The following is an 11,909-nucleotide window of genomic DNA, read 5'->3' on the forward strand; positions in this document are numbered from 1 at the left end:
CGGGCCCCAGGGTGCCGACTCAGCCGGCGGCCTGAGACCCGGGCCGCCCCTACCCCCGAGAGCCGGCAGGCGTCTGGGAGGAGGAGCAGAGCGCAGGGAGACGGCCTCGCTCTCGGCCCACCGCGGAGGTTGCGGCCCCCCATAAACTAGCAGGCTTCTCGGGCCCCGGCCTGCCCTCGGCATCGCCACAGCGGGCCTAATATGGCGGCTCGTGCCGGGACCTCCCGGGTGTGCAGAGAACCGGGCCGAGGTCCGGGGCCAGGAACTGCTCCCGGCATTCCTCGCGGGCGTGGCGTGGGCTCCCTTCCCCCTTCTCCAGGTCCCGCGAGAGGGAGATCCTGGGGCTTTGAGGTGAGACACGAGGCTCCGCTGGCCGTTGCTGTGGGGGGATCGGGCGGGGTCGCCCCCGGCAGTGAGCCGCCGTCCTCCCGGGGTAGCATGGTGTCTAGCGGGCGCGTTGAAAGGACACCCGCTACACGGCCTGCTTTCTAGAGAGCCCTTTGGATTGAGGGCATTTTCAGCAGTGGAAGGGGTCTAACTGGAGACTTATCCCTATTGCTGAACCTTAAAACATCAGAGACAGGAAGGGGCCATCCATCACAGAGGCAGGGAGGAAGGGCGCCCAACAGAGAGCCCTGGGACAGTGTGTGCGCCTCCTAAGTTCTTCCGGGGGTAGGGGGTCTTTGGGAGCTCAGCCAATGTTTGTTGATTGACTGATTGCAGGTAGCATGATTGAAGTGGAGCGAAAGTTCGTTCCCGGCCCTGGCACAGAGGAGCGGCTGCAGGAATTGGGGGGTACCCTGGAGCGCCGAGTCACTTTCCGAGACAGCTACTATGACACCCCTGAGCTGAGCCTCATGCGGGCTGACTACTGGCTCCGACAGCGAGAGGGCAGTGGATGGGAGCTCAAATGTCCCGGAGCAGCAAGTGTCTCAGGACCCCACACTGAGTACATGGAACTCACAGCTGAGCCTGCAGTTGTGGCCCAGCTCTGTGAGGTGCTGAGGGCTGAAGTCCCGGGGGCTGGAGGCGTGGCTGCTGTGCTGGGCCCGCTGGGGCTGCAGGAAGTAGCTAGTTTTGTGACTAAGCGTAGTGCCTGGAAACTGGTGCTGCGCGGAGCTGATGAAGAGGAGCCGCCGCTCAGGGTGGACCTGGATACAGCTGACTTTGGCTACGCTGTGGGTGAGGTAGAGGCCCTGGTGCAAGAGGAGGCTGAAGTCCCAGCTGCCCGAGAGAAGATCCACAGCCTCAGCAGCATGCTTGGTGAGGGAGACAGGCCTTTCTGTGCTTCCCTTGCTCCTCTTCTGGGTGTACCCGCTGGGCCAGTTAGTGGGGAGGGTCTCAAGTCTATTTCTGTAAGGGGAGTTATTTTAGCAATTTTCTAGAGGACCCAGTTTGCTTATGGCTCTATCAAATCCGGTTTCCTCTTTTGCAATAGTTGTCTAACCTGGATTGAATCCTTCCGTGTGTGTCTAATCCATCCCAGTCACTGTCTCATGTAGTTCTCATACCTCTAGTCACTCCAAGTGTCCTTCAGTTCCATTTGTCAGTTCGCCTCTTCAATCCTTCCATCCATCCTTCCTTCCCCCTCTCATTTTTACAACTAAATCCTCATTTAATTTGTCCTATTGGCTTGAGTAAAAGGCAAGAACGTTGTGCCTATGTGACAGACAGCGGAGCAAACGTTAGCAGATTAGTTTTTCTGTTCCCAGGCTTAGCTCCCTTGTACACAGTTCATCCACAGGAGTATAGGGTAGTGCATGCCATCGGGCCTTACAGCCCTGGAATGCTGCTCTTGCCTCCCCAGCAAAGCCACAGTGAGTTCCCTGCTATCTGCCCAGCATGCTGCCAGGCACTAACAATCAGACACTGGCTTATTGTGACTCCACACCACACAGGCTAGAATTCCCCACGAATCCCACCCCATGGCTGTAGCTGCTTCTCTTCTTTCTACATCCCTTGGTTTCTCTCTCTGTGTGCATCTCTGCATGTGCTTCATTACCAAGCTAATGAGCTTTGGCCTGCCTGGATAGGCTTTAATCTTGATTGCGGGGCAGGAGCAGTAATTGAAATGAGTCGCTATTGAGGCACCCTCTGTCTTCATGGCGCCTGAGTGCCTTTCACCACTTCTTGCTGGAGGAGAGGCTCATGCTTGGCTTCCCAGGCCCACTCCTGCCTCAAGTGGCCCTCTTAGGCCCCGCTTCCCTAGGCTAATCAGGGAGTGGGCTGGTGAGTTAGAGAAGCTGGTTGGACGGCGTTCGGAATGCCAGTGCGGCCTTGGAAACAACTTTGGGGTCCAGCTGCGTGGGCAGGGAGAGTCAAAGCATTTTCGGCTCTGTCTGGTTCTCTGCTCATTCTCCTTTTGCCTGTAGGTGTGCTGGCGCAGGAGACGGCACCTGCCAAGCTGATTGTGTACCTACAGCGCTTCCGGCCTCAGGACTATCAGCGCCTGCTAGAAGGGTACAGCTCCAAAGAGAAGCCTTAGGGGACTGGAAGATCCAGACGTGACACTGGGCTAGGGTGTCACTTGCCCGATGGGGAAGAAAGCTCTGGGTCGAATGAGGTTCATTCCTGGGCTCACTGTGCCTCTTCCTCTCTGGCTTCCCTTCCCACAGTGACTCCTCTCTCTCCAGCTCCACCTGTTCCTTCACCCTACCCTCAGCTATCCTTCCTGGAGCCCTCCCTGGCTGCCCCCTCTCCCTCATCCGTCAGATGCAATCTGTGGGCCGCCCCTCTCCCCTGGCCGCTAAGCAGCCTCCATTGATTTCCGCTCGTGTTTATAGGATTTCCACTTAGCCGTGATCAGTAGTTAAGCACAGGAAAATCCCTTGCCACCCTCCCTCCCTTGGTCGATGCCATTGATTCTGCCAGCGGCTCCTAAACCGCCTTACAGCTGAGTTAGAGATGAGGGGAGGCAGCAGGGATTTCCCTGCCCTGGGGTATGGGGAATAGCAGAAGGTTGGGGAAATGGGTGGGAATCCCTGTTAGAAATCTAGAAATTCTGGTTTGATGTTGCCCCTGTGCCCTGCTCTGGCCCAGAGGGTAGAGTGCCTCCTGTGGAAGTTTAGGGGCACATGTGCCCCCCAACCTGGAAAGGGGTAGAAAGAAAACCTTCCTTTGTTGAAACCAGTTCCAAAGGCTTAGGGCAAGATACCTACTTCCTGTGTAAGAAGGCTCTTCCCTGGCTGTTATTCACATACGTTTTCTACCTCAAATATGGCTTCCCCCCTCAGGCTTTATTGGGCTTTCACTACTTGTGGAGTTGGGGGCAGCCCCCCCCCCCCCAGTTTCTGCAGTGGCAAGTACAGGACCAGAGTGCCACCTGCTGGTTGTCCTCAGATATGGGCTCCAAGTAGCTGGGGCCCCTGGGTTTGGGGACCCAGGAGGATTTCAGGCTGTGAGTGGAGGCCGAGTTACTGCCAGGTCTCCACAGGCAAGTTGTTCACCTCAAAGATTTCCTGCACCGACTGGCCAAAGTGGTTGTAGGTGAGGCGCAGCTTCAGCCGCAAGGGGGCCTAGGAACAGGAGAGCAGAGACCAGGGTAAGCGCCAGTGACTCCTCCCTTCACTGGGTCTTAGCCTCGAGGGGCTCCTGGAGCTCACCTTCTTAGGATTGAGGATTCTGAGGAGCTGGGTCATCGGAAGGCCACCCTGAGCTGGAACTGTGTCCCCACTGGGAGCCTGTAGCTGCAGCTGGAAACTCTGAACACGGGAGGTTGGATGGAGCACACCGCAGGGCAGGTGGCTGGGCTCAGGTAACCCCTCCACACCCAATAGTTTTAAACCCTCTTCCCATAACTCCCCAAGTGCCTGTCTCTGCAAGTCACTCCCTTCTCATCTCATCCTCTCCCCCACCCACCTCCTCTACTTAGTGGCCTTTTCTCCTAGAGTACCGAGGCCACCTCTGAATCCCAGTCTTCTACAAACCTTGGGCACAGCGGCCTGGCAGATGAAGTGGGTGACATCACCTCCTGAGGTGTTGGTGGCAGTGACAGTGACTAACAGCAAAGTAGGGGTTCCAGGGGGTCGAACGAAAGAAAGATTCAGCTGTAGTCCTTCGCGCTCAAACACTTTGAGATTTGGGATGGGAGCTACAGCAGGGAGAAAGAAGTGGCTCAGTGTATGGGCTGAAGATTCACTCATTCAATAAAAATTAAACGAGCACCCATTGGGTGCAGGGCATTGCTCAAGATGCTAGTGACAGAGTGGATAAGATGCGGCCTCTGATGGAGCTTACAGCCTAGTCGGGGGAGAGAAACAATAAACAAGAAAGATAATCACAGACTGTAATTGGTGCTCTGAAGGAAACAAACTATACCAGGATAAGTGCGGGGAACTAACTTAAATAGGAGAGGTAGGGGAAGGCATCTGACAGTTTAGCTGAGGCCTTAAGATTGAGAATGAGCCAGTCATTTTGATGTGCTGGGGAAAGGACATTCCATGTGAAAATATGAATGCCAAGGGCTTGAGGTGAGAGGGCCTGAGGAGCTGAGAGGGGGGCCAGTGGAGCGGGTAGTGGGAAAGCATGTGAGGTGGGCGGGGAGGAAGCAGGGCCCGCAGGCCAGGGTAAGAAGTCTGGAACAAAGGGAAGATCCTGGAGGGTGTCCAGGAGGAGACTGGCATGATGTAATGAAGCCTTTTACTAAGATGGGGATGTGATGGGGGTACACAGCAGGGAAGAGGGTATCAACCTCAGTCCTTGGCTTAGAAGGGGAAGCAGCCTATTTCCACCGCCCCTTCTTTAAGACATCTCCCCTTTGCTGAGGCTTACCAGGGGGTGGGGGAGCACAGGGAAGGTTGAGGAGGTGTATCAAAGCGCCTCCTGGGGTGGGATCCAGAGGGGGAGGGTGCTGGGCATCCCCAGAAGGGCCATCCAGGAGATCTAACAGATCCAAGAGCTTTGAGGCCTGGGAGAGAGGGCAGAAGGGTCAGGGCTGGGTATGGAAGCTGGACCATGCTCTTCCCCCATGGGGCTCCCGGCCTCTTCACCTGGGGTTCTGTGGGGACAGGGGCTGCTTCCGAAAGCTGGGCTGTTTCTTTGCTTTCCTTTGCTTCCTCATCAGCCTGAGAGCCACCTCGCTCCACAAGAGGTATCTTTTCCAGGATGGCAGCCCTGAGAGGATGGAATGCAGATGTATCCCTTTGGGTAGACCCTGGGCTTTGCACAAGAGGCACGTGGGAGGAGGGGTAAGAACATGGGGAGTCCTGGGCACGTGGTGGGTCAGAAGTGCCCCTCTGATTTCCTAAGACGGCACAGTCTTGCTGGCCTTCAGATGAACAAGGATGGTGGGAAGCCCACTTAGCTTCAATGAACTGTGAGTAGGAGGCTCTGACTGGAGGAGGAAGGACACAGGTGAGGATGAGACCCCTGCACCCAGAAAGGGACAATGGGGAGGGGTCAGGGGTTGGTTCCCACGCTGCGGCAGAGTGGCGCGCACACCTCATGTGGTCGTACTTCCGGAAGAGGGTGTTATACTCCACCGCCCGCTGCTGCAACTCCACGTCCAGGCAGCTCCCGTAGATGGACACAACCTGGCGGATGCGGCTGGGCCGCAGGGTGGTGCGTGAGTGGGAAGGGTCGTCTGCCATGCCCTTCACCTCCAGGATGCGGCAAGGAAGGAAGAGGCCCCACAGACCACGGAGATACCCATGATTCTTGGCTCAAAAGGAAGAAGCTAAGGACGGAGGAGTGGAGATTGGGGTGTGGGCCTGGACAGAAACTCAGAAACTGGGGGGCACAGTGAAGGGACATCTCTCACTGGAGGCACCGAGAAGAGGCTCTGTGGGAGGGGCTGGGACCCACTCTTACTTGTTGTCCCCACGGAGCCGGGTGCTGAGCTTCATGAGGGCTGTGAGGGCATATCCTCGGGTGGCCGGCAGGGACATATGGGACTGCAGCACCCTTTCCAGCAGTGCCAACACCTCCTCTTCCTCCACCTTCCAGGGGGACACAGGGAGTGACCCTGGGGCCAGCCCTGCCTCCCCTGATATGTCCCTCCTCAGTGTATGCCCAACGCAGGACCCACCTGCAGGGGCTCAGTTTCCTCACAGCTCCCTTCCAGCAGGAGGTCCCCGTATTCCCCGATGCACCAGGCTGCCACCTGCACCAGCGGTTGCTGCGTGGGATGAGAAACGTGATGGGCCTGTGTCTATGTCCCCTCCTCCCTTCCAGACCCTGTGACATCCTTTAGGCAGTGCAGAGATGGTGGAGTTTGGAGGGGTGGGGAAAGGGAGGGGCCTCAGCACAGGGAGCAGTTATGAGCAGTTTTGTTAATTTGCTCCCAGCTCTGTCCTGGCTCCTGGGCTTCCTCTGCCCTCTGGTGGCCAAGTTTCAGAACTACATGGCCTAGGATGGACCTACAGATTATGGTACTAAGTAAGCCAGACATAGAAAGACAAACATTGTATGATATCATTTGTATGTGGAATCTAAAAAGTAATAAAAATGAATCTATATACAAAACAGAAACAGACTCACAGACATAGAAAACAAACTTATGGTTACCAAAGGGGAAGGGGCAGGGGGAAGGATAAATAAGGAGTATGGGATTAACAGATACAAACTACTATATGTAAAATAAATAAGCAAGGATTTACTGTATAGCACAGGAAACTATATTCAATATCTTGTAATAACCTATAATGGAAAGTAATCTTAAAATATGTATGTATAACTGAATCACTTTGTTGTGCACCTAAAACTAACACAATATTGTAAATCAACTATATTTCAATTAAAAAAATATCCTAGAATAAAATTCAGAAAGTAATGCCAAAACAAAAACAAAAACAAACCTACATGGCCTAACCACAAGGGGTGCAGCAAGGATGGGGAGAAGTGAGGGGGGGTCCTCCCTTGAGGAAGGGGCGGGTGGTTTCTGCCTAGCCTACTAAAGTAATATGGAAAGGGGGCTATAGATACTGGTTGGCATCTGTGATTTCACTCAGCATTCAAGGTAATAATAAAACCGGGGACTTCCCTGGTGGCGCAGTGGTTAAGAATCCGCATTCCAATGCAGGGGACACGGGTTCGAGCCCTGGCCCAGGAAGATCCCACATGCCGCGGAGCAACTAAGCCCGTGCACCACAACTACTGAGCCCGCGTGCCACAACTACGGAAGCCTGTGCGCCCTAGAGCCCTGCTCCGCAACAAGGGAAGCCACCACAATGAGAAGCCGCGCACCACAACGAAGAGTAGCCCCCTCTCGCTGCAACTAGAGAGAAAGCCCACGCGCAGCAACAAAGACCCAACGCAGCCAAAAAAAAAAAAAAAACTTATGGGGGACTTCCCTGGCAGTCCAGTGGTTAAGACGCCACGCTTCCAATGTAGGGGGCATGGGTTCGATCCCTGGTTGGGGAACTAAGATCCCACATAAAAAAAAGCAAAACCTAATACATGCAGAAAGAGCTTTTATCTATCTCATTTGATCAAGGCATCTTCGGGAGATAGGCAGGGTAGAATGCTGAGTAGACCTAGCATGAAGGTAGAGTCATCTGTGGTTGCACAGACAGTAGGTGTCAGAGCCAGGACAGAAGTCCAGGTGTTCTAACTACAAACAGGGCTCTGTCTTTGAGTGTCTCCTCTGCTAGGTAGAGAGCTGTGACCCTAAGGGAAAAACAGTTGGGAATCAGGTGTACAGAGCAGGTGGCCCAGGAAGGGCTGGGCAGCCCCAGGCCTGGTGGTGGGAGCAGTACCTGGGAGATGTCCTCAGCCAGGGCGCTGTAGAGACGGTGCACAGAGTAGGCATGGAGCTCCTGGGCACCCCCAATCAGCTGGGTCAGGTTGGCCACTGCGTCATCGCGCACATGGGTGCCTGCCTGGAGGGGTGAATGTGGCTGAGTCAGTGTGGTGAACCCTGCACGCTCCCGCCCAGCTCTCAGTCCAGCCCCTGCCTCACCGTCATCAGCACACGTAGGGTGGTGTCTATGTGCCACCGCTTGGTTGGGGCAAACCTAGGGGACATACGGCTCTTCAGTCCTGGTGCTGACGGTCCCTGGATTCCACCTTCTCTGCCTCCTGGGCACCCATCCCCTCACCTCTCTGCTGCCAGCAGAATGCCTGAGGCACAGTCGGCCTGTAGATCAGGGGGGCAGGACTCCAGAAAACCCTGCAGCTCCTGTGTCATGGCTCGCACGTTGGAGCTATTCACCAGAGCCAGGCTCAGTTCCAGGGCCCGCCTGGCAGGAGAGATGTGTGTTTATACAAGGTAACCCAGGTCACCCTATGACATGCCTCAGGCCCCCCCTTCCCCAGGCACCTGTCTCCTCAGTCCCCTTTCTCCAGCTGCTCTGAGCTGGCCTGGGTCTTGGCCACCAGGCGCTGGGCCCTCTGCCCTGCCCTCTCGTTCCTCTGTCCTGCTCACCGGCTGAGGGAGCCATCAGGTTCCCGCAGACATTCCACCACGGTGGGCCGGTGCCGCTGCACAGCGCTGTGATCAGACTGCACCAGCCTCAGCAAGGACGTCAGGGCTACGTACCTGGCCAGAGCAGGAGAGGCCCTGTCATGCCATGGCCGTCAGCCCTCCCCACCCTGTCCTGCCCTGGGTATAGGAATGAGAGGCTGGTGAATCCGGAGACTCTGGAAGAAGGAGGGCAGAGGACCCAGGGCTCAGTGACACAGCCCAGCCAGACACCTGGGCCTATTACCTAATGTTCCTGTCACTGTTGAGCAGGAAGCGGCCAAGAATGTTGACAGCTAGAACCTACGGAGGCAGAGGTTGGGGGCAGTCAGGGAAGGAGCAATCTGCTCATTCAGGAGTGGGGACTGCGTGGCACAGGGTGACCAGGGTGGGGAGGAGAAACCAGTGAACAGGACCTTTCTGCCTGGCTGGGGCAGGTGGGAGGGGCCCCAGGGGGGGAGGGGCATACGGGAGGGTACCCTCAGGCCCGCTGCAGAGCGGATGTCCATGATGGTGAGCACCGTCTCAAACAGGACCGCGTGGCCCGCATTTCGGCTGGTGTCTGTGTTCGTGGCTACCTGCGTGGATGCGAGAGAAGATGCATCTCTAAGGGGCTCCGTCCTCTCCTCAGGTCTCTGAAAGGTCTCCATCATATCATCCCTCAAACAGCTAACAAGGTTCCCTGAGCTCCCGCTATGTGCCAGGGGCTACTGCACTGAGACAGACTGTGTCCCTGTCCTCAGGGAGCTCACGGTCCAGAGGGAAATGGAGACGTTATCATATGGCCACCGCATGGTGAGTGGTCATGTGAGGGATGCGCAGCGCCAGTGGGATCACAGAGCAACACACTTAACCGGCAACCCCACCCCCACCTGGGCCAGCAAGTCATTCATGGTCTCACTGCTCTCCTCGTGGTTCCGGCCCAGAATCCGAAGCAGACGAAGTATCTGGACCTGAAATTGGGTTAAAGGTTGGGGGGTGGTTCTTAGGGGAAGGAGTCGTGGGGCTGAGGAGAAAAGTCCAGCACGGAGGAGAGCGTTGTGAGGGGTCTGGCTGGTTCCCGAGAACCTCCCTGGCCCTCCCCCAACCTCCACTGGTCCCTTGGGCCCCGGGAGGGGTTCAGAGGTGTGTGATGCCAGGGGATTTGAGGACAGGCTTTTTAAACATACTGTTACCAAACTGGATTTTCTGGCCTTCAGGCATCCCCCTCCCCACACTGGTCCTGGGAGAACCTGGTGCCTGCCACCCTCTTGCCCAAGACACTGACTGAGCCCAAGTGTTCTCTGGGAAGTGACCACTGGCCATGGGCTTACTAAGCTTTTTGTTCTAGGGATATAGCAGGGAAGGGTCAGCCCACCTGCAGGAAGGGGTCGCCGACTCCAGATATGCTGTGTTCTGTGGAGTATCCCGTCGTCACCAGAGTCCGGAGGATGTGCACCAGCTGGGGCACCATCTAGAGGGAGGGCACGGCCTGGTCTGAGCATTCTTCCTAATCCTCTCAATCTTCAGCCCCATTCCAACCCTACTGCCCTTTTCTTCCTGGCCCGGGGCCCGCCCCTTCGCCAGCCCACCTTTCGAAAGTGCTTGAGGGCCGCAGGGCTTCGTTCGCAGAGTTCCGTGATCAGCGTGATGGTGCCCAGCAGGACGCCTGGGTCAGGGTGGGGGAAGTGAGTGGTGGGCCGGGGCACAGGGGAGTCTACTGCGTGTGTGTGTTTGTGTGCACGTGCTACCCTTCTCCTAGAAGCTGCTGTTCCCATCCCACGTCTCCCTTCTGTCCACAGCCAGAGCTGAGGCAGGGGACGAGGAGCCCCATGGCCTTACCGTGGTGGTGTTCGTGAAGCAGTTGGGCACAGGGTGGGAGGAAGATGTTGGAGAGCTCAGGGACCTTCCGGATCATGTGCACTGCAGTCAGAACAGCCTGCAGAGGTCAGGGGTCTCACAGGGGGCAGGGGTCTGCCAGGATGGACCGCCCCCCACACCTCTGCCACATGGCAGACAGGGGACAGTTTCTGGAGGTGCAAGTGCCTAGAACCTGCCATCTCACCTTCTTGCGCACATAGGCGCTAGGCTGCAGGAGTAGTTTCTCCACCTCAGTGGCCAAGTCCCGGCACATCTCAGCAGAGCCCGTGGCACTCAGAGTGCACAGGGCCAGGCCTTGTACAGCCTGAATCCCTTGGCTCAGGTCACTGCAGAGTTTTGGGAGGACGGTCAGTCAAGCCTCTGAAAAATCCAGCCCTTCCCAGTACCTACATCAGGCAACCCCCTGGGATTTCCCAGTTCCCCACTCTCCCATCTCCCTGATTCCAAGTGCTTCCCAGAACTCTCTCACTTCTTGATGCTGTTGGTAATGAGCAGGTGGGCATCTTGCCTCTCATCCAGTAGAAGCATGGCCCCCAGGTAGCCCACCCTCTTGTCTGTGAACCTGGGGGAGGCGATCAGTTTCAGGCACTCCATCTACAGGGAAGGGGGCAGACCAGGAAGGGGCAGGGGTGAAACCAGAGGCACTAACGTCCCTTTTCCATCTTCCTCCTTTACACCAGATTAACCTGTGAGGGCAGCATATCCCATGACCCTCCCTTCAACAAGAAGAGAGGTTTAGGAGATTTAGTTAGTGGGTAGTTTCAAGGAAACAGGAGGATGGGAAGAGAGGAGAAGGTGCCCTGAATGGCGCTGGCCAGAGAATGAAGGGTTCAGCCCAGCTGATGACCAGTTGGGGTTATACTGCGGAAGGAGGTCTGCGGTGCATGCTGTGAGGGCTCAGAAGCTTTGTAGAATAAAGAAATCGGGGCACAAATAGGTGAGGGGGTCCGAGACGGTACTCCACTAGCTTCTCTCATCAAACTTAGAAGGGAGGCATCCCTGCCCGGTACCTGTCCAAAGTGGGCGGGGTAGCCTAACATGTGGACGTAGAGCAGTTTGGCCAGCTGGCGGTGCCTGTGCAGAGGGTCCCCATCGCGGAAGGAGGCCCGGATGTGGGCGCACTCCTTTTGGATCACCTCCCGCTCCTGGGCCTGGGTCTTGGCCTCACGAATCTCCTGGATTAGATCCTGAAGCTTCAGCGAGGACGAGGACGCCACCATCCTGGGGGGCAAAGCCCGGGATTGGAGAGGGCTTTAACCCTCTGGCTGGAAGCGTCTGGCCTTTCTGCACAGGCTTGCCCTGTACCAAGTTCCTGAGGGCTTGGGTCCCACCGCTACCCTAAAACTGAGCCCTTTCCCCACGTGGGTCCCCAAATTCCGCCCCCTCCTCACTGCAGGAGGAGACCTCCACTACGCATGCGTCCCCGCCCCACTCCACGCCCGTTGCTACCGAGCATGCGCCGGAACCCCGCCTATTTCCCCCCCCCGCCCCCCCCCCCGGCCCCACCTCTTTTCCCCCAGTCTACACCTGGTTTCCCATCTCTAGGTCAGCCGTTCCCTTCTTTCTAGAGCCCAGCGCTGTTTCTTCCTCGGCAACCGCCGTTCACTTCTCAGGCGGCCTCAGCTTCCCCACACCAGGACGCCAGCCCTAA

At 56.7% G+C, this 11,909-nt stretch overlaps 2 protein-coding genes across 3 annotated transcripts; one reads left to right on the top strand and one right to left on the bottom strand.

Moving 5' to 3' along the window:
* THTPA (thiamine triphosphatase) lies at nucleotides 1–4,191 on the top strand. Its single transcript, XM_061180665.1, has 3 exons — nucleotides 1–351; nucleotides 724–1,263; nucleotides 2,373–4,191. Exons 2-3 carry the CDS (start codon nucleotides 729–731, stop codon nucleotides 2,483–2,485), a joined length of 648 nt encoding a protein of 215 aa, XP_061036648.1. The 5' UTR covers nucleotides 1–351; nucleotides 724–728; the 3' UTR covers nucleotides 2,486–4,191.
* On the bottom strand, nucleotides 3,216–11,909 carry AP1G2 (adaptor related protein complex 1 subunit gamma 2). 2 transcript variants are annotated; one of them, XM_061180663.1, is made up of 22 exons: nucleotides 11,786–11,909; nucleotides 11,269–11,479; nucleotides 10,728–10,852; nucleotides 10,443–10,584; nucleotides 10,220–10,316; nucleotides 9,970–10,046; nucleotides 9,756–9,851; nucleotides 9,271–9,351; nucleotides 8,878–8,976; nucleotides 8,646–8,701; nucleotides 8,363–8,476; nucleotides 8,037–8,177; nucleotides 7,898–7,952; nucleotides 7,695–7,817; nucleotides 6,026–6,115; nucleotides 5,809–5,936; nucleotides 5,440–5,544; nucleotides 4,989–5,112; nucleotides 4,771–4,906; nucleotides 3,927–4,090; nucleotides 3,603–3,701; nucleotides 3,216–3,515 (listed from the first exon to the last, which is right to left on the bottom strand). In XM_061180663.1, the coding sequence occupies exons 2-22, from the start codon at nucleotides 11,476–11,478 to the stop codon at nucleotides 3,414–3,416; spliced, it is 2,364 nt and encodes a 787-aa protein (XP_061036646.1). In that variant the 5' UTR covers nucleotide 11,479; nucleotides 11,786–11,909; the 3' UTR covers nucleotides 3,216–3,413. The 2 variants fall into 2 exon arrangements, with proteins under 2 accessions (XP_061036646.1, XP_061036647.1); XM_061180664.1 differs by lacking the exons at nucleotides 3,216–3,515; nucleotides 3,603–3,701; nucleotides 3,927–4,090 and adding an exon at nucleotides 4,092–4,239.

The sequence above is a fragment of the Eubalaena glacialis genome, chromosome 2 (assembly GCF_028564815.1).
Source record: "Eubalaena glacialis isolate mEubGla1 chromosome 2, mEubGla1.1.hap2.+ XY, whole genome shotgun sequence".
Classification (NCBI taxonomy): Eukaryota; Metazoa; Chordata; class Mammalia; order Artiodactyla; family Balaenidae; genus Eubalaena; species Eubalaena glacialis.